This window comes from Sinocyclocheilus grahami, unplaced genomic scaffold (genome assembly GCF_001515645.1).
Source record: "Sinocyclocheilus grahami isolate Dianchi unplaced genomic scaffold, SAMN03320097.WGS_v1.1 scaffold113.1, whole genome shotgun sequence".
In the NCBI taxonomy this organism is placed as follows: Eukaryota; Metazoa; Chordata; class Actinopteri; order Cypriniformes; family Cyprinidae; genus Sinocyclocheilus; species Sinocyclocheilus grahami.
Window position 1 is genome coordinate 1,558,469 of NW_015505292.1, and position 27,840 is coordinate 1,586,308.

Here is a 27,840-nt window from a genome sequence, read left to right on the forward strand (position 1 = left end):
GGAGAAAAGGGGGGGGGGGGACAGGGTAGATGTCGCCCCCTCCGCGGGAGAGCGTGAATACCTAAGTATTACTCTGCCCCGGACGAAAGCGCTGGCGCCTCGCCCAGGTCTCCCCCCTCGGGTTTCGCCTGCCTCCCCTTGACCCACGATACTTCCTACCCCCACCCACAGGTGGAGGCGGGGCACGAGTCGCGACACTAGCCCTCTGTGCCCGTCTCTGATCCTCAAACCGAGACGGGCCAGGACCCCTGGTTTGTTCGGGCTCAGACCTGGACCTTCGTGGTATGAAGGATTTGAACGCTGCTGAGCGCGACTTCGCCTCCCTGAATTTGTTGACCACCGTCTCAACGGAGGTGCCAAACAGTTCAGAGAGCGAAACCGGGGCATCGAGAAGAAAGCCCCTTCTTTCTTCCCGATGTCCACTAAGTTCACCCACAACTGCCGTTCCGTCACCACTATAGCAGCCATCGCTCTGCCCATGGCAGAGGCTGCCTGCTTAGTAGCCCGGAGGGCCAAGTCTGTGGCGCGCCGCAGCTCAGCCGTTTCACCAGGGGAAAGGCCCTGCCCCTCATCCAAGTCCTTCAGCAGGTCAGCCTGGTATGCCTGAAGCACCGCCATCGTGTGCAACGAAGCCACAAACCTTTTCCATCCATATCATTCAGGGAAACCGCTGCAAAATAAAACATAACAGAGGTTGTTTATATATAGAATTGTTAAAGGTACAGTAGCAAAAACAGCTTGTTTAAAGGTCAGAGGGCCATTCCTGAAACAAGAACGAAGTGAATCTGCATAAATATTGCATAAATGCATTCTTACATAAGTTGTCACATTCAATTCAATAGGACAATTATATACAAATGGATTTATGAGAGACATACTCGTAAATTTGTTCTGCTTGGGTTTCATGAAAGAGGCCCAGAGACAAGGAAAACGGTTGTGTAAAACTAAATTACTATTTTTAGTGCAAGAAAATTTTACTGTTATTATGCATAGTCTTCAGGAGGGAATTAAAATGCTGCAATATTGCAAAATGTTCCCCCTAAAGCTTGGAGATCGTACAGTAATCAGTGCTGTCTTTCAGCGGTAAAAGACCGTGACCCGCTGCTCCTGCTGTGGTCAGCTCTATTTGCAAAGCTTTGTTAGTGTAAAGTACTAGCCATCTTCAGCTGTAGTCATGTCTTTGCTGTGTGTGTTATCAGCTCAGCATTCAAGCTGCCAGTAGGAGTGGATTAGAAGGACCGGAGGAAGTTTATTAGACAGCCAAGCCTCTCTGTGTGTGTGTGTGTGTGTCTGTGTGTGTGTGCGTGTGATGGACTTACTGCGCCAGCTGACTGTTTCTCCTTTGGGCAAATAATCTTTAACCTTATAAGAGATCTTACAAGTGGCACATTCCAGTTAGCACACTGCTTATTAACACTGATTTGCATGTTTGCATAATCACAACACAAAACCTTGCATGCACTTTAGCTCAGATAAAACATCATTCAAGGTCAGACAAAACCCTTGCACACACTTAAGACGACATTTCAGCAGTCAACACCAATATCAGTGAAATGTAATATTTTTCTGCATTTCAATACCACATCAAAACTAATATGCTATTTAACACATTATTTTATATAAATGATTATGTAATTATTTACATTTAAATTTTTTATTATAGAAATGATTAAACCACATTAAATATAGTAATATAAATGACCAAATACAAATCAATGAATAATGAATAATTTAATTTGAATTTATTTTATTTAAAGCAGGCCCGCATTTAAAATTAGAACAGTTCACTTAAAAATTAAAATTTGCTAAAAAAATTACTCACCCTCAAGCTATCCAAGTTGTAGATGAGCTTGTTTTTTAATCGGAACAGATTTAGAGAAATTTATCATTACGTCACTTGCTCACCAATGGATCCTCAGCAGTGAATGGGTGCCGTCAGAATGAGAATTCAAACAGCTGATAAAAACATCACAATAATCCACAAGTAATCTACAAGACCATCTTTTTATCCATCCAGTTCCATATATTTATATATTTTGCTCATGAAGTGTATGCGTGCATGCACACATGGGCATTGAAAAACAGTTGGCTGTCATCTAATTGTTGGTACTTGGTGCTACCAATACTGTAGAAATATTTTTAAAGTATTTATTTTATTATTTTTATTTTATTTGATCTTATTTTAACCTTTGACATCCCTATTGACACATAAAACATTTGCACCCATCTGAATTTCTGTCAGTGCAAACACACACACTTAGCCAAGCATGGATAAATGAAATATTCATACACAAGGGCACAGAAAGAGAAAGAGAGGCCATAAAGCTATGGAACAGAGAAAGGCAATGATGCTGAGTGAGGAAAAAGCTAGTGATGAAATGAAAGACTACTAGCCCTGTTTGATCCAATGCAGTGAGCTCATGGTACAGACCACATGGATAGACTCTCATTAGTGTAATTAAATCTACAAATCTCCTCTGGAAAAACAATGGCATTTATTATCGCCTGCTGCTGAAATATAGAATTTGCATTTTGTCTTCAGTATTTGGAAGGAGGTTGAGAAACTATGTCCAGCTGTACTGTAGCTCTCAGCACTTTGAATAGGAGTCCTTGCTGGGAATGAGCCCATGTAAGTCACTGAATGATTTACACTGAATGGGCCGTCTGGATGAAAAGAGGACAGAAAGATGCCAGTGCTAGAACTAGCATGATACACAAAGCCTGCAGAACAAGACAGAATGAAAAAAACATTTGAATTCTATAATTATTTTATTTTATTTTATTTATCAGTATTGATTAATTGTACAAGCTACTTTTCCCAGTTTTTCCTTAATATTTAGATTTACTTTTGCCGTCAATTAATGTAAAATAATATAATAACACTGTTTAATAAATCAAAATCACCATCCATTGCCATCCATATAATGCATACTGCATTATATGATGTTGTAATGTCTTAATTAACTTTAAACACTTTTAGCAACAGATTTTTAATTAATTACTAATAGGGACATTTTATTAATTCATTTTATAGAACATTTATATCAATAATGATTTATATTAATATAATGAATTCTGTAAATATGCTGTATGTATATATACAGTGGGTACGGAAAGTATTCAGACCCCCTTAAATTTTTCACTCTTTGTTATATTGCAACCATTTGCTAAAATCATTTAAGTTAATTTTTTTTCCTCATTAATGTACACACAGCACCCCATATTGACAGAAAAACACAGAATTGTTGACATTTTTGCAGATTTATTAAAAAAGAAAAACTGAAATATCACATGGTCCTAAATATTCAGACCCTTTGCTCAGTATTTAGTAGAAACACCCTTTTTATATGAACTGAGCATATGTGTATATATGTGTTTATTTATTTCATTTTATTGGTATTGATATTTTATTGTAAATGCCAATTTTGCCAATTTTTACATTTAAATTTACTTTTTCTGTAATTTAGTTTTGACCTACAGTTAAAGGGTTATTTCACCCAAAAATGAAAATTACCCCATGATTTACTCACCCTTAAGCCATCCTAGGTCTACATGACTTTCTTCTTTCAGACAAATACAATTGGAATTATATTTAAAACTGTCCTGGCTCTTCCAAGCGTTATAATGGTAGTGAATGGGTGTTATTTTTCAATAGTCCAATAGAAGTCCAATAAACTGCATCCATCCATCATAAAAAAAAAGTGCTCCACACAGCTCCTGGGGGATAATAAAGGCCTCCTGAGGCGAATCGATGTGTTTTTGTAAGAAAAATATCCATATTTAAAATTTTAAGCAGTACCCATAGGAAAGAAAAATCAAAAGTGAGATCTCTTTAACATCTCAAATATTTCTCCTAGACAGAAATGAGTTTACTTTAAGAAAGAATGGAGATTTTTGCTTGAGTTTCCTGCTTCTCAAACTTGTCTTCTGAGACAAAAATTCTAACACTCTCACATTTGTCTCCTTTAAAGTTTTAGAAGAAACCTCATCATCATCACACACTGTGCTCAGATTTTTCTCCTTAGCTAGAGACACTGGATCTCTCACATTTGTCTCCTTCAAAGCTTTAGAAGAGATCTCAAGAACATCACACACTGTGCTCAGATTTTTCTCCTAAACTAAATACTCTGGTGGTCTCACATTAGTCTCCTGTGTCTCATTTGTCTCTCAACAACTTTACAAAGTGTGCAAATGTCAAATGTCTCAATATCAGCTCAAACATTTCTACCGTATAATATGTATTAATAATCAAATTAGTCAATTAATAATCAAGATGGAGTCATAAGCCATTTATTTGCCTTTCAGTAAAGAAAAGCTCCAGGGTTACTTTTTCTGTAAATCAGTTTTGATAAAGGCATCGGGTACATTACTACTTCCAACAACAAATTGTGCCTAAGCCCATAAACATCATCTTATAAAAAGTAACATTATCCTTATTTCTGCATGATTTTTCTTAAACTCTGGATTTATGTTTTTCCCCCTTTATTTAGAGCCTTTCAAGTACTTGACTTGGTGCACACTTTGTAAAGTTGTTGAGATATTTTATAAAGCATGAAAGGGGACAAATATGAGACCCCCAGAGTCTTTAGCTTAAGAGAAACCTGAGCACAATGTGTGATGTTATCTCTTCAAAACTTTTGAAGATACAAATGTGAGAGATCCAGTGTCTCTAGCTAAGGAGAAAAATCTGAGCACAGTGTGTGATGACGATGAGGTCTCTTCTAAAACTTAAAAGGAGACAAATGTGAGAGTGTTAGAGTTTTTGTCTCAGGAGATATGTTTGAGAAGCAGGAGACTCAAGCAAAAATCTCCATCTTAACCTCATTTCTGTCTAGGAGAAATATTTGAGATGTTAAAGAGATCTCACTTTTGATTTTTCTTTCCTCTGGGAAGTCTCCATTTGATGTTAAAGAAACCTCATGTCTGTCTAGCAGAAACATTTGTGATGTTAAAGAAGATCTCTTTTTATTCAATTTTTTCTCCCCTCTGGTTAGCTTCAATGTCATTTATCAACACCATTTCAATGAAACACAATACATGCATTGTCATATTTGAAGTTGTTTTGTGTAGACAGAGTTTTATTGCACAATAATTTAACAGAGGAAAGCATTACCTATATTTACATGCCTGCAAAAATGGGCTGTACAAGACAAACCTTTTAATGCTAAAAAAAAAACACTGTTACACTAACAGGCCCGGCTCCACAATCAAATCACTGAGGGTGCTTGTTAAATTAGTGAGGGTGCTCTCTCTCTCTCTCTCTATATATATATATATACACTGAACAAAATTATAAACGCAACACTTTTGTTTTTGCCCCCATTTTTCATGAGTTGAACTCAAAGATCTAAGACTTTTTCTATGTACACAAAAGGCCCATTTCTCTCAAATATTGTTCACAAATCTGTCTAAATCTGTGTTAGTGAGCACTTCTCCTTTGCCGAGATAATCCATCCACCTCACAGGTGTGGCATATCAAGATGCTGATTAGACATCATGATTATTGCACAGGTGTGCCTTAGGCTGGCCACAAAATGTTATGCAAACCGATCGTTGCAGCAGCTGTCCGGGTGGCTGGTCTCAGACGATCTTGGAGGTGAAGATACTGGATGTGGAGGTTGGATGTACTGCCAAATTCTCTGAAACGCCTTTGGAGATGGCTTATGGTAGAGAAATGAACATTCAATTCACGGGCAACAGCTCTGGTGGACATTCCTGCAGTCAGCATGCCAATTGCACGCTCCCTCAAAACTTGCGACATCTGTGGCATTGTGCTGTGTGATAAAACTGCACATTTTAGAGTGGCCTTTTATTGTGGCCAGCCTAAGGCACACCTGTGCAATAACTATGCTGTCTAATCAGCATCTTCATATGTCACACCTGTGAGGTGGATGGATTATCTCGGCAAAGGAGAAGTGCTCACTAACACAGATTTGTGAACAATATTTGAGAGAAATAGGCCTTTTGTGAACAATATTTGAGAGTTATAATCACTCATATTAGTTCATCGCGACCAGAGCCGATCCTCCCTATATGCAAAATATGCAAGCTGCGTAGGGCCCCCGAAACACCAGAGGGCCCCCTTGCTCTCAAAGATGATTTAATTTGTTTCGTTTTTTAATTTGGCCAGCGGTTATGAAAACATGAATGATAATTTCTTTTAATGCGGTGCGTTGTCGCCCTTTCTATGTAAAAATTTGTCAAATCATGTAATGTAAATGTTGTACAGTCTTGCTCGAGACTAAAAAAACGAGTTGAAAGCGTATTGAGCCGCGGAAGAGACACTGTTTCTCAAGCTCTTTCTGCGAGTGCGATTCGAGACCTCGTTTCCTTCATTCGTTCATAACCACTCATACCCCTTCGAGTCCCAGCTAAAGGTACTTTCCTGCTCCTGTTCCCTTCTCACCTGTCCAATTGTTTCCTATCTCTACTCCTACTGTGCTGACCATTAAAAGTGAAAAACCCCAATGTAATCAAGAAAAAAAACAAAGAGCAACCTCTGAGCCGTAAAACATTTTTATAATGGGGTCTTGAAAGAGATTACAGCAAGACAATAAAGAGATCTCCCATGTTTCTCACAGTCCGTTTTCTCTCAGATATTTCTCATGTCTCAGTTGTGTCTACTTTTATTTCTCCTAAGCATTTTTAGGAGAAACATCTGAGACACCATTGATACTAAAATGAGAAATAAATGAGAATCACAACTAAGTCTCCTGAGTATAGAAAGAGCAAACTCTGAGCAATAAAATATTCCTATAATGGAGTCTTGATAGAGATTGCAGCAAGACAACGAAGAGATATTCTATGTTTCTTCCACCACATTCTCAGTTTTGACTCTTTTATTCTCAAATATTTCTCAAGTCTCATTTGTGTCTACTTCTATTTCTCCTAATGAATTTTAGGAGAAACATCTGAAATGCTGTTAATACTAAAATGAGAGATATATGAGAATCTCATCTAAGTCTCCTGAGCTTAGGAAGAGCAACCACTGAGCAATACATTTTTCCTATGGGTAATCTCTAGCTTCCGCCAACTGTTGGATGATGTAGGACATAGGCGTAGCATAAGCTCCGTGGAGAAATGACAAACGTAAAGCGCAGAGGAGAGAGCAAAACAAAACACTGGTCATGAATTAGAAGGACAAAACGAGGACTTGTAAAGAAAAGTGTTGGAAGATTTTGATATAAGCCAAGAGGTTTTACTTTGCTAAACAAAGGAAACGTTGCTTCCTTTGCTCCTGTAAACAAAACTTGGTATTCTCAATGGAGCTTACGCTGTGCCTACGTCATCCGGTTGGAACGCCACTTTCTCATGTACGCACGTACCAGTTAGCGGAAGCTAGAGATTACGGTTTATAAAGTTTTAAATATGGATATTCTTCTTACAAAAACGCATTGATTCGCTTCAGTGCTTCAGGATATATATATATATATATATATATATATATATATATATATGTGTGTGTGTGTGTGTGTGTGTGTGTGTAAGAAAGAAAGAAAGAAAGAAAGAAAGAAAACAACAATCCAAATCCAGCATTTTAGGCATGGTAAATTTGCTCTCCACTTACTAATCAATTTGTCTTTTTGAAATATTCAGTCCGTCTGCTCACTAATGAACCGATATAATGCATGAGCCAGAAAAGAAAAACAACAAGAAATGGGGGAATTTGGTGTGGCTGGATAAAATGATGATACGAGCAGGTGTTTTGAAGAGCTCAGAGGTGTGCATGCTCTGGCTATTATCTTTTAACACGATCCCCAGACAAGCCACGGACAGATGAAAGGAATCTAGAGTGTTATGACAGAAGAAGCTGACAGAGAAATACTGCAACAGTGCTCAGGGGTGTTGACAGCACTTCATAACCGATTTTGCATTTCTGTAACACGTTTGATGTGGCAAAGTTCTCACTCTTAAATCTCTTTTGTTCTCCTGCTCTATTCTCTCAGGTGCAGGTGGGAAGCTCTGCTCAGGATCAGCGGGTTGTTGGATATATCACTTGTACTCATCTGCATGCTATTGAAGGTAGGTGTCACATATAAACATACAAATAGAGCAGACAGTTGGATATCTCATATCTAGTCATACCTGAAACCAGGATATCAAAGAGACTTAAAGGCTTAAACACCCAAAAATAAAAATTCTGTCATCATTTACTAACCCTCATGTTGATTTTGAAAGATTTATTATTATTATTTTTTTTGTACATACACTGGAAGTCAATGGTAACCAAAACTGGATAGACAGACAACACAACAATGTCTTCTGATTCAGACAGTTTTATTTTGCTCTTACTGAGATAAAATCATCAAAGCTTCCCTCAAATGCACGCTGCAATTCATTATTACACAAAACAAAATTTATATATATTATACATGGATTTGTAAGCTCACCGTACATTACATGAATACACACATCCTGTGAGAGCTCTAATTTAATGCACAAATAAATGCACAGCTGTTTGAATTGGCACTCTGCATGGGAAATATATAAGACCGCACTGTTGCATTTTTAATACATTTTTAGGCTTATTTTACTGTGTTTATATAAGCTGTTTGATTGGTTGCATCAAGGAGCTGTAAAAACCAGTTACATTCACAGTGTGGATGAATCACGTTTGTGTTGGAGACTCAAGGTCTATAGAAAAGACTTTTACAAAGCAACAACAAATACTCACTCTCAGTCTTTGAACGTGTCTCTGAATGTGTGCGATCTCACAGTCTGAAGCATCTGTCATAGGAAATCAACATGTGCTGTTGTGAATAATTTAGCGAAGCAATCTTCTAATAGGACAGACACGCAGTCTCATGAATAATTACAATGACAATGACATGTCATCAAAGTACAACAGTGATTTGCAAGTCACAAATTGTGACATTGATGTGATGTAGATTATAAACATGTAAGACGAAAATGGTGCAAAAAGCTCAAAATTAACCTGTTTTCTCCTGCTATTAAAATTAATGGATGCTAACACTGTCTTCTATGATGCTCAACATACATAGACACCTCTGTTAAAATCTCAGAAAATGTAATTTAGTGTTTCATGATCCTTTAAGGATGTTTTATGGGTATCTTTACTGAAAAATTTGACTCTTTTAATTGTAAAGCAAGACTACAGCAGCCATATTGAGCATTTATTTCTTTTCCATATTGAGGCATTTCCTCTTCAGTCTCAAAAAATTATTATAATTATTAATTATTATATGAATTACATTTATGCATTTAGCAGACATTTTTATCCAAAGCAACTTACAATGCAAACATTTTGAATACTATTTATTGCAGTTTTTATATAATAAGAAGAAAGATGTGAGATCATTTATCAAAATCATTTATTTGATATATAATAAAATTTTTCGTAGTAGTAGAATTAATAATATTAATTATGATTATTATTTCTTGTTGTTATGTTTTTATAAATTTGTAATATTACAAATACTGTATATATTTTTAAATGAAACAAAATTAAGCTAATGGTAATTTCAATAAACAAAACTTAATCCTAATCTTTAGTCAGCTTTTAAATATGAAAATTATATATAATTGAGTGCCTTTTATGCATTTACCAGACGCTTTTATCCAAACAACTTACAATCCAAAATTGCTATTGCAAATTTGATCTAATCATAAGAAATAGAAGAAGAATTTGATGTCAGGTAAAATGTTATATATATATATATATATATATATATATACTAGCATTAAGTATTAATAACAACAACACTAATATAAATGTAATATTATAAATATATATTTCAATAAACAAACCTTAAGTCTAATCTGTAGTAATTTTTTTTATATGAAATAATAGTGTTGTTGTAAAGCTATTTTTCTAGGCAGGACCACAAGGTTTCGTGGGTTTTTCAGGTTTTATCCCCCAGTGGTGTTGCAGTAGTCTGACTGGCGCAGTGATGCTGAGTGATCCTGACAGGTTTGTCCCAATCCTACTGCTCGTTTTCCGTACATCTGAGTAGATTTCCATGTAGAGCGGGGAAACAGTTGTGTGGATGCCACTGTAAAAAACGACTCTTCTTTGCTTGCGTCTTGTATCTTGTGTCATGCACGCTCACCCGAATCACCACTTCACATGCAGGGCCTGTGACATCACTGTATGTTGACCCCTGGTTTCTGCTCTGATTAATCAACGTGTTCCACTCGCCCACAGGGTCCCGGTTCCCATGACGACGAGCTCTCGCCTATCCTGGCGTCAGCCCTATTTAAAGCTTGCGACCTCTAGCTCTCATTTTTTACGAAGACACTCTTGCTATTCCAGGATCCACCTACGCCTCTGTGTGTCTGCCACCCATTCTAAATATAGAGCAGGGGCTATTTCAGGAGGATAAATGAAACATGAGGGAACGAGGCAAGAAACAGGGAAGAAGGCAAGAGAAACCTGATTATGGAGATGATGCTGGACAGGGACTTTCAGGGACAAGTGTGGTTCAGTTAATAGAGGAGGCATCTTTGTCTCTGGATATTGTCAATCGCTTGTTTTCCCCTGTCACATTGTGTGTGTGTGTGTGTGTGTGTGTTATAGACTTTGACAGCACAGAGGCGGATTTAAGTTATTCTCCTGACACATGTATGTGAAGTCGTTCACTTGCCTTGGACTTACTGAAATGTGGTTTCTTATGCAGTGTAGAGATTTCAGAGAGACTACATGAGACCTAGAGGGAAAAACTGGCTCAGTTTTTGCTCTTTTATGGCTAATAGTTCTAAATTGTTTCATTTAAAGGGATAGTTCACCCAAAAATGAAAATGTGATGTTTATCTGCTTACCCCCAGGGCATCCAGGGTGACTTTGTTTCTTCAGTAGAACACAAATTATGATTTTTAAGTCCAGCCGTTGCAGTCTATCCGTCGTATAATGCATGTCAATGGTAACAAAATCTATGAGAGTAAAAAAAACCTGCACAGACAAATCCAAATTAAACCCTGCGGCTCGTGATGACACATTGATGTCCTAAGACACGAAACGATCGGTTTATGCGAGAAACCGAACAGTATTTATATAATTTTTTACCTCTAATACACCACTATGTTCAACTTCCTTGAGCGCGCGCACGGCATCCGATGCGTGAGGTGTGTACGCGCTCTGGCGTAGTTTATGTTAATGGGTGTGTTGATATCCAGCCGAAGAGCAATCAACCATAACTTCAGGCGAGCAGGCTCAGAAGTTGGGAATACGTGGAAAGTCACCACTCCCGAATGAGTTTGCGTGAGAGAACGTAATCTTTTAGTTTTAAGTCGGTTTGAACAATCCGGATAAGTGCAAGTAAGTACCATTTTGATTAGCAGTCGTACCTACAATGACTGTGCACTGTATAACCAATGAGTGACGTATACGCGCGAGAGATCACTTCCGGCGCTTGCGTAAACTACGCCAGAGCGCGTACACACCTCACGCATCGGATGCCGTGCGCGCATTCAAGGAAGTTATAATTATTTCACCGCTTGGCATGTTGTGCCAAACCTCTCATGGCAAGTGCATCATCAGCTTGAGATCGTTTTTTTGAGATCAGCCTTTTTAGAGACCACCGATCAATCATCCCAAAGCGATTATCGGCCGATAGTGATCGGTAGCCAATCAATCGGAGCACCCCTAGTCTTTAAAGAAAATTTAAGGAATAGAATGGAACCCAATATTGAATGGAACCCAGTACATCAATATGGTCTCTACATGTAAATTTCTTGTATTAGCAATGCTTCAAAGTTTGAAAATACATCTTCCAATAGATCGCTATTACTTTTTAATTCATTTTACAATAAAATGCCTGCTAGAATAAGGAAAACTTTTATCTGTACCTTTTGATCATCTTCATAAGTAATTTATTTTTGTTTTTCATTGCAAATCTGAAGATTATTAAGTCAAGATACATTTACTTGAGAAGCAAATGGCAGAAGATATGAGAAATTGATCAAAATGAAGCAAGTTTGATTAAAACAAATAAGAAATATCTGTCAATGGGCTCAGAAAAATCAACTTAATTCAAAGGAAAAGCAAGTTTTCGTACCCCATTGACAGATATTTGTTCTTATTTTAAGCATAAGATCAATTATTTTTGTTCAATTTCTCAGAAAGAAAATTTTTCTTCATATCTTTAGTTTGCATCTCAAGTAAATGTATCTTGTTTAAGGATGTTTAGATATTTGTATTGGGAAACAAAACAAAAATACTAAGGAAGGTTTTTTTTCAGTGCATGCAACATTTAATGCCATGACTTCATGAATTTTAGACTTTCTGATTTAAGACCTTTTTAAAGCTTTGATATGTGGAAAGGCGAATTATAAAGAAAATAAAACCTGGAAAAATACTAAATAAAAGCTGACACAAAGCAGAGAGATTTTGTATTGACTGTAGGGTTTATTTAGTGACAATTGCCAGATTATTGTGCATTTTCTTATTAGACTACTGTTCAAAAGTTTGGGGTTAGTAAGATTTCAGTTAGATTTTTTTAATGCATTAAATTGATGAAAACGTGACAGTAAATTAGACATTTTTACTAAAGGTTTCTATTTCAAATAACTAAACATTTTTGAACTTTGTATTCATTAAAGAATCTCAAAAAAAAATTCAGCATTGATAATAATAAGAAATGTTTCTTGAGCAGCAAATTAGCATATTAGAATTGATTTCTGAAGGATCATGTAAAGGACACTAAATACTGGAGTAATGATGCTGAAAATTCAGCTTTATCATCACAAGAATAAATTAATTTTTAAAAAATATATTCAATTAAAAAACATTTGTTTAAATAATAATATCTCACAAGATTACTTTTTTTTAATCAAATAAATGCAGTCTTGGGGAGCATAAGAGACTTCTTTCAAAAACATAAAAAAAATTAACATACCCCAGACTTTTGAACAGTAGTGTTTGTTGCAATTGAACAAAATTTTGCAATATGTAAATAAATGACTGCAGAATGCCAAGATCAATCAGAAACAATTAATCAAGTAAACAGTAATTGTTTTGCAATTCCATTTGGTGAAGCAGAAATTACACAATACACCTTTAAGAGATTTTTTTACCAACAGCAACACATACACACTTCTAACTTCATTAAATGTACGAGGGATACAATTAAATTGCTGTTCTTTTTCTCTTGTCTCTCTCTCTCTTCTACACCTGCCCCTGCCAGCTCCACCAAAGCAGAGGGGAGATGTTACAGATGATCTCCTCTTTTCCTTTGCTTCACTGCTCTTTCGCGCTCTTCCTGTCTCTGTTTTCCCACCCTGGCCTCATTAAATCGCTACATCTGCCATAACCGCCTTAGATCGAGTCGTGAAAATGTGATAAACTGGAGGCGCCTCAGTGTGACGCTATTTCATTACATTACACCGAAATCAAATGAGTTGTTTTGCACAGTGTGATCCGTGTGCACTTTATTGAATAAAACCCTCCATAAAATGAAATCCAGGGTTTTATTACATTTCAGTTCTTAGGTATTGTTTGTGTAAATCTGTCTTCCTCTCTCAGGTGATTCATCGGTGCGCTGCGAGCAGTTGGATATGCTGCTGGAGTGGGGTGCAGAGTTCAAGAGGGCCACCTCGGGTCCCACGAACGAGGAGAAGGTTCTGGAAGATCAGGTGGCCTTCGACGTCATCCTCGGAGACCTTAACTTTGACAACTGCTCTTCAGGTGCTAACATTTTCTCCCTACAAACAGCTGGAAATTTTATTCTAAAGCAATAAACAAAAAAATGTATTATACATTTAGCTACTAATAATAAGTATATATAACAGCTGGGTTTAACATATGTTAGCATGTTTAAACCCATTCCATGATATTTTCCCCCAAAATACTCTTGTCTTAAAACATGGCTAACAACAATCCCAATTTGACTTGGTTGGTCCATTTCTTTTATAAAATTGCGGCAAAATCATTTACACTAATGTAAAAAAAAAAGATTATAAATATTGTTGTTATTATTGTTATTGCTATTGTTATTATTGTAAGTAATTTTAAATGACAATTTTGTGGGGGAAAAACTGGCAGAAAATGTATTTTGAAAATATTTTTTTAATAATGATAATAATAATAAAATATTAATTGTAAATATTTTATTACATTACTAACTTTATTATTAAAAATAAAAAATACACAGTGTGAAAAACATGGCAGACAAATGTTTTATTATTATTATTACAATAAACAATTCTTCTCTCCTTTTTTAATTTTTTTTAATTTTTTATTACTTTTAATAATAACAAGAGTTTAATCTTTCACAATTTCTTGTTTTTTCCCCCCTTATATTTTATAGCCAGAACTATCATTCTATAATAATATAAATAATAATAATAATAATCAAACAAGAGTTTAATCTTTTACAATTTCTTGTTTTTTTACATAATAATTTATAGTCAGAACTATCATTCTATAATAATAATATTAATAATAATAATAATAATCAGCTTGTTGTGTATGACCAGATGGAGGCAATGTAACCCTTTCTGAAAGACTCTTTCTTTCTCACACGGTTTCTGTCATTCAGAGGATAAGCTGGAACAGCAGCATGCCCTCTTCACTCATTATAAAGACCCCTGTCGTCTTGGTCCTGGAGAAGACAAACCGTGGGCTTTGGGTGAGTTTAGTAAAAGAAGTTTTACAGACAATGCCATGAAAGCTTGGGTGTTGTGGGTTAGTGGATAGAGATCTGTACTTGTGGTTGACCAATGTGGGTTTTTCGAGAACTGATGCAAATGGAAATATCTAGAAAGAAGGGCTCTGATAATAGATGTAATAATGCAAATATATATCTATTTAATGTATAACATCCATATTATAGATGGGTAGTTGAGACACAAAAGGTTTCATGTGCATGTAATATCAACATCAAGGTTTTAATGTTTAATGGAAGGTATATGTAATTAAAAAAAATTATATATATATAAATTAAATATATATATTTGTTATTAAACAGATGTATTATTTTATTAAAATAGTTGATGTTATTATTAAATATTTAATAAATAAACCATTTCTTTTAAAACCGTATTAATTTAATTTTAACCTTTTCCAGACACAAAAAAAGATATATAATAATAATAATCTCTTATATGGTAACAGGCTTTTTTTTCTTAAAGTGTCTCAATTTCTCGGAGATTTTAAAGTTGCTTCCATGTCAGAGCTAAATTAGATGTCACACGGCCACACACAGATGGTGCACTAGATGCGCTGGCAGGAGACCACGGGAGAGAAGTTCTTGCCCAGCCCCACTTCTGAAATAGATCTAACGGAGTGCAGGCCTTTAATGACACTTCTGATTTTAGTGGGCACCATTTGTGGGTGTGTTCCACTTTTCTTTTATAGCACACACTACTGTTTTTTCTCTCTTCTGAGGTTCAAGGCCTGGTGAGGGTATGGAGATTGACACTCTGTATAGAGGAAAGACAACAATTTTGTTACTAACCTCTAGAACAGGGGTACTTAAAGGGGTCATATGATGTTGCTAAAAAGAACATTATTTGGTGTATTTGGTGTAATGCAATGTGTTTATGCGGTTTAAGGTTAAAAAAACACATTATTTCCCACATAATGTACATTATTGTTTCTCCTCTATGCCCTGCCTTTCTGAAACGCGTAGATTTTTACAAAGCTCATTGTTCTGAAAAGCAAGGTGTGCTGTGATTGGCCAGCTATCCAGTGCGTTGTGATTGGCCGAATACCTCAAGCGTGTGACAGAAATGTTATGCCCCTTAACATACTGTGACACCGTCTCCCGGCACGGCAAGACAAAACCAATAAAACCCATTACAAACGAGGCATTTGTTGCATCCAGTGGGGACATATTTACTGATTGTAATGACTTATACTGTGTTTTTACGCTTTGCGTTGCGTATTGCGCCGTGTAAACATAAAACTCGTGTTTCAATCATCAGTGTCAAATTCTTTAAATATAAAAAACATACTTACAGGCTTTGAGTGAGCGGCGCCGGCGGATTTGACAAAGGAGGCTTGCGCCAACCACATGTGATGACCCCAGGCTGGACTCTGCTTCGTCCACGGTGAAAGCCGATCCGGCGATTGACAGCGCATAATTGATGTTTTTCCTCAGCCACCAGCACGTATCAGCTCTAGGCATGACGAAGCGGATATCGTCCTCTTTTGGAAGGCCAAACAAAGTAGTTTCGCTTTCACAATGAAACACAGCGTCTTCACGACATGGCGGCGGCGGCAACACTACTACAGCGAGAATAAAAGTTACGCCTTCTTTCTTTGCGTGAACATTTGGGTGGCGTTATGCAAATCTTCCCACACAGTGACGTAGATATGTGGGGGCGTGTTTAAACGAGGCGTTTTAGGAGGGCATGGACAAGTCTTAACTTTTATAAAGAATATCTCTTTGGATTTGAGACTTTAGTCTTTGCAACTTTACAGATTTTACTGTTTTGAAAGCCTTCTTATTACATGAGTTAGAAAAAGTCCCATATAATAATGCTGTTTTTTTAGCAAGCAAAGAGCTTGTAACACTCCAAAGAGAAAGGAAAAATTGAAATCGTATCATATGACCCCTTTAACCTTATTTAGTCCATGACCCATCTTTTATTTTTTTGGTTCCAGAAATCTTGCATCCCGCACTACTCACATATCAGATTTCAACTTTACCATGATGTTCTTTTTATGTATTTTGTTAATATATTAATTATATTATTAAATAAATATATATTACTTTATATTATACTGTCAATTTTGTTATTTATATATACTGTATATATATATATATAGATGAATAATGTGCGTGTGTGTGTGTGTAGATGAATGTATACACTATATACAATATATGCAACAGCTCCACATTTTGCAATTTTACTAAGTACATTTTTTTCAAAATATGTATTTTATTTTATATATATATACAGTATATATGCTTATATTATTATGATTATATGTTTATTTTTTCTAAATCTATTTGACTTTATTTATACTATCATTTACTACTTAAAAAACCTGGATGTGTTTGATTACATTGAAAGCGCATCTGCAAAACAAGGATTTATCTGACTTCCTCATGAAAAACTTGTTCTGTCTGAATACACCTGTAGATATAGTGTTACAAACCAACGTGATCTCATGATAATTCGTATGTATTTTACGTAAAATGTGGTTCTATAAAACGTACAATACTTACGTATTTTCAGCCTCTAAACGTACGAAACTGACGTATTGACGACACCTAAAAATGAATCCTTATGAATATTGAAATCGCGGCATTAATTTTATTAGTTTTTAGTTGTCATATGAATTAACTTGTTTTCAATACCATTATTAAATAGTTTACTTATGAAATTATAACATTTCGTTTTGTTGTGATTTCTACTGCCAGCTCGTTTCCAAGAATATGCCTACATAATGTTAAACACGACTTCACTTTAAACCTTAAAATAAATAACATTTCTGCAATCGTTTAACCTTTACTTGTCATATAATGTTTACTTTGTTTACCATGGGCCACAAAAGGCGTTTTCTCCGACATGCTGTGACTGACAATAGAACTATAAAATACACCAAAAACGCAATATAATTACGAAATGAAACAATTTTATCAGTGTGCTGTAATCCAAATCTTCCGAATCCATACGACTGCGAGAAACAGACCCAAATCCAAGCCTTTTTTTGGCGATCTTCTTCTCCATCCCGAGCAGTGACCGACCGAAAGCAGCAAAGCCCGCGCTGACTGATGAGCTCTTTACAAATTCAAATGTTGCCGCTTCAAACGACAGGTTTTACGGCAGGATAATCGAACGCTCATTGGCTCTCGTCTGCATTCGTCACAGATTTTGCGACATGCCGTGTTTCTGATGAGGTGTGTTTGAATGATGCACACGCGCCTTCACGAGTTCACGGAGTGGATCGGGAAAATTATCTGGTTAATATTTTCAGCGATTAACAACATAAATTCTGCTCTGGATCACACAAACCTACTGTATTCCGCCAGAGAGGACTGCGGGTGCAACGCATCGTCATTTGGATTACTTTTAGTATATCCTTTATATATCGCTATAAAATGGGTAGGTTAAGGTTTGGGGGTAGGTTAAGGGGTCTAAAAATCTAAATTGCGTATTAATAAAATGATAAAAATGCATTTTCGCTATAAAATGGGTAGGTTTAGGTTTGGGGGTAGGTTAAGGGGCTTAAAAATCTAAATCGCTTATTGATCAAATGATAAAAATGCATTGATATGAATATCTTAATGATATAAAAGATACGTAAATATTTTTACGTTTTTTAGCTAAAACTACATAGCGATTTGTACATTTTAAACGTTGAAATACGTCTAAATTGTATGTTTTAGCATGAATAAAAACGTACAAAAGTGTACGTTTTGTGCTTGTAAATGTTACGTATTAATACCTACGTATAAACATGAGACCAGGCTGTACAAACATCACACATTTTTTATTCAGATATTTTATAGGTAGGAATTCATTCGTATTTGGCTGTTTTAAGCTGTTTGACATTTTGCAATTTTGTTATAAATGATGGGCCTTTCTTCATTTCAATAGGCCTCATGAATCTGGTACTCCCATGATTAATTTTCAAAACATTTAAAGAAATTTTTAGAAACCCATTAAAATCCTTAAATAAAGAACAGTGGTCACAAATAGCACCTTAATGGAAAGTACTGGAACTTTCTGGCTATGCTAGAATCAGTGAGGTATTAAGAGCCAACAGAAGAGAGAAAAGGTTTAGGTGAAGATGGACAAATAGAAGCATGTATGTATGTATATCAGAAGCACAGTCGTGACTCATACAGATTTCCCTTGAGCTCATTTTAAAGCTGGTGTTACTCTCAGCGGTCCCAGTGGGTTTTGTCCCTCTAGTTGCTCTCAAGAGACCTTGATTACACAGAGATGTCAAATATCTGCTCCTTGAATGATTTAAGGGTCTTTTAAGTGGTCATACTCTCAGGGTATAAATATGTTAAAAATCTATATCTCCAGTTCATATATAAACTGTATGTATGTGGTTGCATGTGCATATTATACAGGTACATTGCTGGACACGAGTGGTCTGTATGATGAGGAAGTCAGCTCACCAGAGAGCCTACAAAAGTAAACTGAACACAAATACAAATATATGTATATATAGATTATGCATTCACAACACTCAGTCATATTGCATTTCTCTGATAGAGTTATGGAGAATGAAGAGGGGAGAAAAGAGTACTTGGTGTTCCCTGCCAGCAAGAACCATTGTCCCAGCCAGAAGGGGCGCAAAATCCCCCTGAAAGGCAACGGCAGGAGAATCGATTACATCCTTTATAAAGAGGAATGCCTGCAGCCAGACTGGAAAGTGGTGAGTTCTGATTAATAAACCTACTTCCCTTTTCGAGTTCATTATGTAAATAATGACTAAACGCTAACTGTGACTAAAATTCACAGTGAATGCAAAAAGATGGGGCTGCACATGGGAGGTCAATAAACAAAATCACCTCCTGTTGAGTATATATACTGTACTTTGCAACAGAACATACTGCACTGGGTATCATATCCCACAATGCAGTGCAGGTTGGTTTGATTTTTCATTTCTAGTGTGACAAAATAATAACAGCCATGATTTTAAACAAGACTTTCATCTCTAATTATTTGATGGGGACACTCAAAAGTTTGGATATTTTTACAGAAAATTAACAGTTTTATAGTATGCTACTTTTGAAACATTTAGGTTAGATGTGGCACCCAGTTGTCTTGGAAATGATACTGTTCTTAATTTAATAATAATTATTATTATTTTTAATTTTTTTGTAAAAAATGTAGGCAGTGAGATCAATTTTACATTTTAATATATTAAATAATAATGAAGCAGCTGTATTACTTCCGGTTTGTTTATCACACTGGAAATGGAGGGTAAAATTGAGCACTTTGCATTATGGGATACAGTATTTCACACAGTATGCTTTGTATACTGCACATCTTGGCAAATATACTATCATATACTCAGATACATGATGTGTGCAGGAATTTGCCTACTGTGCTCAGTATATGCACTATATTGTGGTTGGGCCCCGACGCTAAAGTGCCCTTTCGGTCCACAATTTCTACCAAAGGGGACCCTCAACCACCCAACCTGGACCATGATTTCTACTGAAGGGGAATTATAGAGTTCATAACTATACAGTATTCTAGTCATGTATTAACCTATTATGTTTACTTATGCTTACGTAACTCTTTGGTGCCATCCCATGGAGCAGTGTTGGAATAGCATAAAAATGAAAGAAAAAGACAAAGATGATCTGACACATCTGTTCAAATTCAAATATTCACAGAGGTATAAATTTCTATTTGATATATTTTTGCTGTTATTTTAAAAGTTATTAAAGACTTGATCTATCACCCTTTAAAGGATATAGAGGAGTTCAGCTTCATCACTCAACTTGCTGGATTGACTGACCACCTCTCAGTGGCTGCAAGATTGGTTGTGTCAACTGGAGAAGAGGAGACTTAGGACCCGTCCATAATTCAAACAATCAATGCCACGGAGAGAGAGGGGAGAGGCAAAGAGAGAGCGAGAGAAGTGAGTGAAAGGAAAAACAGCAAGAGGAGGCATTTGTCAAGCTTCCCGACAGATGAGGGCAGGGTGATTGAGAGGGTTGGTAAGTCATAAAAAACGATGGATGACATAGATGGAGAACAGACAAGCGAGGGGGTGAAGAAATAGAGAAAACCACCAATCAGCTGAAAGCAGCGTGAAGGTGTGTGATTTTGTGGACCTTGGTTCTCCATCCACCCCTGGACTCTCCATGTTTACATCTGAACTGAAGAACAAAATGAAAGATTTACTCACCTTTGCACTTCTGAAGCTTCTCTGGGGCCCTTAAAGGGGCAGAGGCCATTTTCTGGTGCCATGACCCGGATATTCGAATGAAGGCTTTACATTGGAAGAAGGAAGAATGCGTACATTGACTGTTCCGGTCATCCTGTCACACAATATTGACAAGGACAAGTACGTCTGTGTGTTTAAAGTTAGTCCACCGCAAGATCTATCCCTCAGCGTTCTTCAAAAGACCTCAGCAAGTGTCTTTCTTTTCTAACGTCTTTCTAATGTTTCTATGGCCTTGTGCCATCTTTTTAGGGAGTTTATATACTGATATATAAAACTGATCGAGGTTGCGTTGTATGGCCTCGTGTAACACTAAGTTAAACAATTAAGAACATGTTTATTTGACTGCTGGGATACATTGATCAAGTCCTGAAGTATGACAGTGGTGCCATCACTGCAAACTATGGAAAACTGAGCAATTGGTGGCAATTTAACCCCAAACTGTTGGTAGATGCATGTTTGCCAGTGCACTGCCATGTCTGTCATGGCCTGCATGCTTGACGTGAGCCCCAAGACTCAATTAACACAGACTATTTTTCACACACAAGCCCCATCCCCTAACACTTTTCCTTCTTGCAGTATTGCTGTGGCTCCATCACAGGAGAATGGTGTCGTAAAAGGCATCACAGTGTTCACTGTTTACATATTTGAGCCAAGATTGTCATCCCCTGCAAATGTTTACACACTTATCAGGCAACGGTACCCCAAGAACTACCCCAGGTAGTTCCACAGGAAACAGTTTGAGGTTACAAGGTAGAATCAATGAGTCAAGTCAAGTCACCTTTATTTATATAGTGCTTTTAACAATACAGATTGTGTCAAAGCAACTGAACAGCATTAATTAGGGTTAAAGAGATGGGTCTTTAATCTAGATTTAAACTGCAAGAGTGTGTCTGCCTCCCGAACAATGTTAGGTAGGTTATTCCAGAGTTTGTTAAATGAGTGGAGTGTCACTTCAGGAAGAATCTGTTGTAACAAATTCATCAAAAGCAGACCGTGGTATCTCCTGTAAATAGCTAGACACCTAACTGGTTTTAGGATGGTTGGGTATGCGCTTATTCAGGTTTTCATATAGTAAAAACAAGAGCCATTTATGAAATTTACACATTGGGATTCATGTATATATGAAAATAAATTAAAAGAACATTTTCTGTTCATTTACTTTACCCTCAACCACCATAACTAAGGGCTATATATATTGTCATGTGTATATATATATTGTTACAGTAATTTTATGTTGTATCCAGCTCAGGTTTTCATGTTTAAACATACAGCAGCAGAACAGATGGCTTGTAGAACTTCAGCAAAAGTGCTTGCTGTTCGATCAGAGCAAGTACTCTTATTATGAGTTATGTCATTTGTCCCACCTGAACTGTAAACCTGAAAGGGGATGTGATACTAGCTGTGACATTTACTTTCTTATAGGCTCCATCCATGATCACGATTCCTTCACTGAACACTGAACTGGATCAGTCAGAGAAAGCCGTTAAATCGACATGACTCACTTACTGAACTGCAATCTCAATGCCAACGTATGTACAGCTGATTACTTTGCACCTAATGGATCTTAATGGATGAGTTTCTCTGATAGGATTGTTTACCTGATCAAACATTCAATAACAAAGTACTGGCCTTGTGCGTGACAGGAGCACGTGGTTTCACTTGAATCAACCTTAACGCGAGCAAGATAATTAGCTACAGATAATGCAGTAACTTGGAACAAGTGACATCTTAACAAACTCCTCCACACCAAGCAAGTAAGGCTACAAATATAGCCAATATTTTACACTTAAGCCACACAATGTTCATTTTAACACTGCATGTAGTGCCTCGCGAGGTGTCGGAGATGTACATTTCCTCTCTTTGTGAGCTTGTTTGGCCTGTCTCACTGTTGTAATATTTTCCTGTTTCTGGTCAGTGCACTCACTGTATTAAAAAATGAAAATAGAATTCCAAAAATACAAACGGTTAAAGGAACAAAGACTAATATTCATGTTGGTTGTCTTTCTGGCTGCAAATTTGATGAAACTGCTGTCTGTCTGAGTAAAGTAACATTAGCTGGGAAGTAGATATAGAATCATTACGATTAAGAGAAGGCCTACAATAACCTAAATTTGGTATCTTCTTACATTCAGCCCTTCTGCCATATTTGAAGCATTAGTTTGAACAGGTAAATGTGTGTGTTGGTGTGAACAGTCCTTAGGAATCGCCAGTTATGCACTGGGTTCTGTAAGATATATTTTTGTTAGAGAAATAGTATATGTTTGTGAGCACTACAAAACCAGGGAACTGTAAGCCTGTACCACGCATTAATCAGGCCTCTAGGACTCTGAATAGCATGTACTAGTCTCTTCATGGTACGAGACAAACACACTAAGTACTGTATGAACCTGTACTAATTGCTTTGTGATACAATTAAAATTATATATGTGATGTTCTGACATTAAGCTGGCAGTGATCCACCATTAAAGAGGAGCCAGGGGTTGGGAGATAACCATTGCAGTTGAAGTGGGGATGAACTGAAAGAAAACTATCCGCTCTCTGATCAGCAGCACGGTCTAACAGAAAGTGTTACCATTTAAATTTACAGACCGGCTTTATTGTCTTCAGTAATAAAGTCTCAGCTTTGGGATCTGACACTTCCTGACTTCAGTGATTCTTTGCATTGAGGGATGACTTTTTCCACAATATAGAAAAGTTAAAGCTGTAATTTTTATCTAATATTTCACTGATAGTCTTACGTGTACTGTATGCTTCAGTCAGTTTCTTCCTTGTAAATTAAAGCGTTAATATACTGATATTTTAAAATATTTATGACAGCATATTTTTGAATGCAACAGGTCATATAAAAATAATAAGATACAACATAAGATAAACATACTTGGAATGTTATTGTAACATTCTACCAAAATGATCAGTTTCTGTATCTTTTATTATTTAGCCTATTTTAGTGCTGTCTCAGCTAAAGAAGCGTTTTTTAAAAGCCCCTTAAATAATTTCCCTGCATTTTGCAACACAAATGACCAATAAGCTATTAACAGGCTTCCTTTGAAACTTGAAATAAAACTACAGGACACTTTTGTTACATTCAGTGACCTAAAAGAAAACTCCACTGGGAATTGTTTGGATAAAATGAGTAATGGATGCTAAACTGTCATTAAGCTCTTTCCCTTTTGTAAGGCAATCTAAATAAACAAATGGGCATTCGCTGAATAGGTTTGCAGAATAAAACAATGATATGTGAATAATTAGGAATGTACTTTAACTTACATGGTTCTAACACTGATATGTTTGAGTCTTCTGCTCTATATGCTGCTTTAAAACAAGCCTCATGACACACAAGGTTACTGAAGTGTGTCTGCTGAAATGCTGTTTCATTAAGATACAATGCAAATGTGTATGAAAATATAGTGAGTCAGAGAATGAAGGGATATTATAACTCATCATCTCCATCCATGCGATGTTCAACAGGTGTATGAGATTTGGTGGATTCAAAACAATTAGCTCTTTAGGTTTTTTTTAATTTGTTTTCAGTTAGATTTTACAGTTTAATTCATTTCTTTTATTTTTCAGCAAAAACATATTTTAATTAAAATTTGTATTTTTTTTAAGATTGCTTGGTCTTTTCTAGCTGACGAGGGGGTGTTTTAAATCTTAAGTGAAACTGTTCATGTGTGTCTAAACACGAAATGTCAGAAGTTCAGACTATTGAAGTTCAAACCCCTTTTCGAAAGAGGATGTGATACTTGAAAGGGCCTTTTAAATGTGGCGCCAGCATGTCTATTAAATATGTTCATAACATTTAACAATAACTTTTAACAATTCACATTTAACAATAACTTTTAACAATTAGGTTTAAGCCAAATACAGTATATATATATATAATACATCAAGTTATATACATTAAATAACATTTTCTTTCTACCAATAACAAAATATATTGTTGTTATTATTATTATTATTATTATTATTATCATCATTATTATTATTGTTGTTACAGACTATGTAATCTCCTGAGGACCCTATAGGATAAGCTGGCTTATATACACACACACACCAATAACAAAATATAATAATATACATTTATAATATATAGGGTAATTTATTATTATTAGTAGTAGTAGTCCAGCATTTCTAGATAGATGGATGGATGGATGGATAATTATTATTACTATTATTATAGTAACAGAACAAAAAAAGAGGAATCAAATGAGAGGCTAGTTGTTTTTTGAAGTTACAAATACATTCAATCCCATTTTTAATAAAAAAGTATTTATTCTATCAATAACAAAATACAATTTAAATAAAGTTAATAATAATAATTATTAATTATTATGGCAACAGAACAGAAAAACAGTCATCATTTATTGCATATTGCATAGTTTAAAAATGGACTGGGACAGTATAGTTGTCACGCGTTAGTGATACAAACTGCACGAAGACGAAGGAGATCAACGAAAAGTCCTTTAATCAGATAAATCCAGGAGAACATGCACAGAAACCAACTTAACATAGACGGAGAACGGACCAAGACTAAAGAAGAACTGAGGACTTATAAGCATGAACCAAACAAAGGGAACAAATGAGATGATTAACAGACAACAGGTGAACTGAATGACATAATCAGGCAAATCAGGAAAACTAGGTCACAATGGAGAGAACAGAAAACAAGGCATACATGTAACAATAGTTCACCCAAAAATGAACAATCTGACAACTCCGTGAAGTTGGCCCCCCACCCAACGCAAAACGTCGGCAAAATAGTCTCAATCGTTTGTGCTGTTATCTTTCTCATATGTTATTCTCTGTTTAAAATCCACAATATTCGGCCAAACTGCCAAATGTGTGTCCACTCTGAAATCCCAAATACATATATCAAATTTCATGACGCTCTTGATGATGCTTTTAGTGTTTGGAATGGCTTTGGTGCAAATGCATCTAATTTCCTTCTAGTATAATTCACACAGTGTGGCTGATTGTTATTTTTTCAAGCCACTGTAGTGAAAGAGGAAGTGAAAACTAAATATGACTTGTGAAGGTCAGAAGCACGTGTGGGATGACGGCAGATACTGCCGTACTTTCTTTTTGTGTGGGTGAATTCAACCCAAAATCTCCCTCTCTCAAATTCCACGCATAAAGGGATATTCCCCTCACAGAAGACTCTCTATAAAGGCTGATAGCCTGGACAATGAGCCACACAGCAGCAAGTCCGACTTGAGTGCTTCGCCTCAAACAGACCTTCTGTACATCCAGCCAGTCTCGTACAAAATAACGGCCAGAATGACCGCCTCTCGCTTCATCATGTTCTCCGCAGTGGTGGTGCTTCTGTGCGCAGTTAGCCTCAGTGAAGGTAAGATGGAGGAGAAAGATAAATTAACATTTTGAAAAACAAGGACATTTTTTTTTACAATAAAATATGTAAAACATTTCATTATAATCTGTGCAACGTACATTCTAGTTGTATACTGTTTTAACTTGGTTGTGTATTCTTTAATCTAGGTTTGCGTATTGGACCACAAAGATGCTGTTTCTCCTTTTCGGACCGTCCTGTGCCAATCAAAAAAGTGGCTGAATACAGCATGACAAGCCAGCAGTGCCCCAAGGAAGCCGTGCTGTAAGTGTAACAACAATATATCTCTATTTTTGTGTATGTAGGAGAAAAATTACAATAGTATAATTATTATCATTATTAAACTGAGCATATTTTTTTATTTATTTTAAATATTATTTTTATATTCATTATTTTTATATACTTAATATTTATAATAATAATAATTGTAATAATAATAACAATTATTATTATATATATATATTAGAATTATTCATTTGATTATTTTTGTTTATTATATTAATAATCAATATTATTTTTAAACTGGTTTGAACTTATTTGACCAACAGAGCAAGTTACTTTGTGTTTGATGGTATTGAATTTCTCTGAATACAGGTTCAAGACTGTGAAGGGTTATTTTGTGTGTGCCAGACCCACTGACTCATGGGTAAAGGGGCTCATCAAGATCATTGACAGCAGGAACATTGGAAGCCAGGGGACCTTGTGATCATATTGAGCTGCATCCTCCAAAAAACATTTTGGAAGCACTGGACAAGTGTGGAGTCTGAGGAAAACTTAAAGAAAAAAAAAACTGACAAATGCATTGTCACTAAATGATCAGCATATTAAAGCTATGGGGTTAAACAATCCAGAATGTATTATGTTTGAATTGTTTCTCTTTTTAACTCGTCTGTCATTTGTCTTACTAATGTATTTCTAAAGAGAGTGTTTTGTACTGAAAAATAAAGTATTGCAGATTACTAGCCTATAGCTCAAAGTATAAACTAGTTTATAGAAGAACATGAAATATTTTTGTAATGTGTCATTAAAGACAACATATTATGATGAAGATCTGTTTATGTAAGTTTTTGCAAATGTAACCTCCTCACAATAAAGACTTTCTGTCTCTATTTGGCTTTTTCACACTTGTTCATTTGTGCAAAAATAATCCTGTGTTATCTTTTGCCATGATTCACACTGTTCACACTTATAGAGATGGTTAGGTTTCGAGATTGCTGTACATTTGAAAACATTCGTATTTGCATGCAAGAGACTGTTAACATGCAACCTGCTGAAACTTTATCTGTGGAAATGTTGCCACATATATCCACTTTGTAGTCCTACAGGTGCTGTAGGAGCCAAAATGTGTGTAAAAAGGTGATGGGTTATTCTCATTTTGACCATTGAGTGGCTCTGTGAACCTTCCAGAGATTTCAGTGTAGGTGTTTGACCCGGAAGGGCAAAAGATTTTTGACCGTAACAGCGCGAAAGATGATGGACGTTTGTAAGAATTTATTTTAGTGCAGGGCTGTCCAAACTCGGTCCTGGAGGGCCGTTGTCCTGCAGAGTTTAGCTCCAACCCTAATTAAACACACCTGAACCAGCTAATCAAGCTCTTTACTAGGCATAGAAACTTCCAGTCAGGTGTGTTGAGGCAAGTTGGAGCTAAACTCTGCAGGGCACCGGC

General features: G+C 36.1%; 2 protein-coding genes across 3 annotated transcripts in view; both read left to right on the forward strand.

The window, feature by feature from the left end:
* LOC107589187 (sphingomyelin phosphodiesterase 3) overlaps positions 1-21,548 on the forward strand; it is a 47,997-nt gene extending 26,449 nt beyond the window's left edge. For both annotated transcript variants that reach the window (XM_016277552.1, XM_016277554.1), the window contains exons 3-8: positions 7,947-8,022; positions 13,481-13,642; positions 14,496-14,585; positions 18,993-19,056; positions 19,138-19,300; positions 20,348-21,548. In XM_016277552.1, coding sequence (XP_016133038.1) covers positions 7,947-8,022; positions 13,481-13,642; positions 14,496-14,585; positions 18,993-19,056; positions 19,138-19,300; positions 20,348-20,449 — 657 coding nt within the window. In that variant the 3' untranslated portion in view covers positions 20,450-21,548. The remainder of the gene's footprint in view (positions 1-7,946; positions 8,023-13,480; positions 13,643-14,495; positions 14,586-18,992; positions 19,057-19,137; positions 19,301-20,347) is intronic.
* Positions 21,549-26,033: 4,485 nt separating this feature from the next.
* Positions 26,034-27,255, forward strand: LOC107589222 (C-C motif chemokine 8-like). The gene is made up of 3 exons (XM_016277587.1): positions 26,034-26,174; positions 26,324-26,438; positions 26,769-27,255. Exons 1-3 carry the CDS (start codon positions 26,105-26,107, stop codon positions 26,878-26,880), a joined length of 297 nt encoding a protein of 98 aa, XP_016133073.1. The 5' UTR covers positions 26,034-26,104; the 3' UTR covers positions 26,881-27,255.
* The last annotated feature ends 585 nt before the right edge of the window (positions 27,256-27,840 follow it).

Bases quoted from the DNA above. Each gene is read 5' to 3' on its own strand.
- LOC107589222 (XM_016277587.1), top strand. From the start codon at position 26,105: ATGACCGCCTCTCGCTTCATCATGTTCTCCGCAGTGGTGGTGCTTCTG. The intron at 26,175-26,323 runs GTAAGATGGAGG...TCTTTAATCTAG, and splicing joins CGCAGTTAGCCTCAGTGAAG to GTTTGCGTATTGGACCACAA. The intron at 26,439-26,768 runs GTAAGTGTAACA...CTCTGAATACAG, and splicing joins TGCCCCAAGGAAGCCGTGCT to GTTCAAGACTGTGAAGGGTT.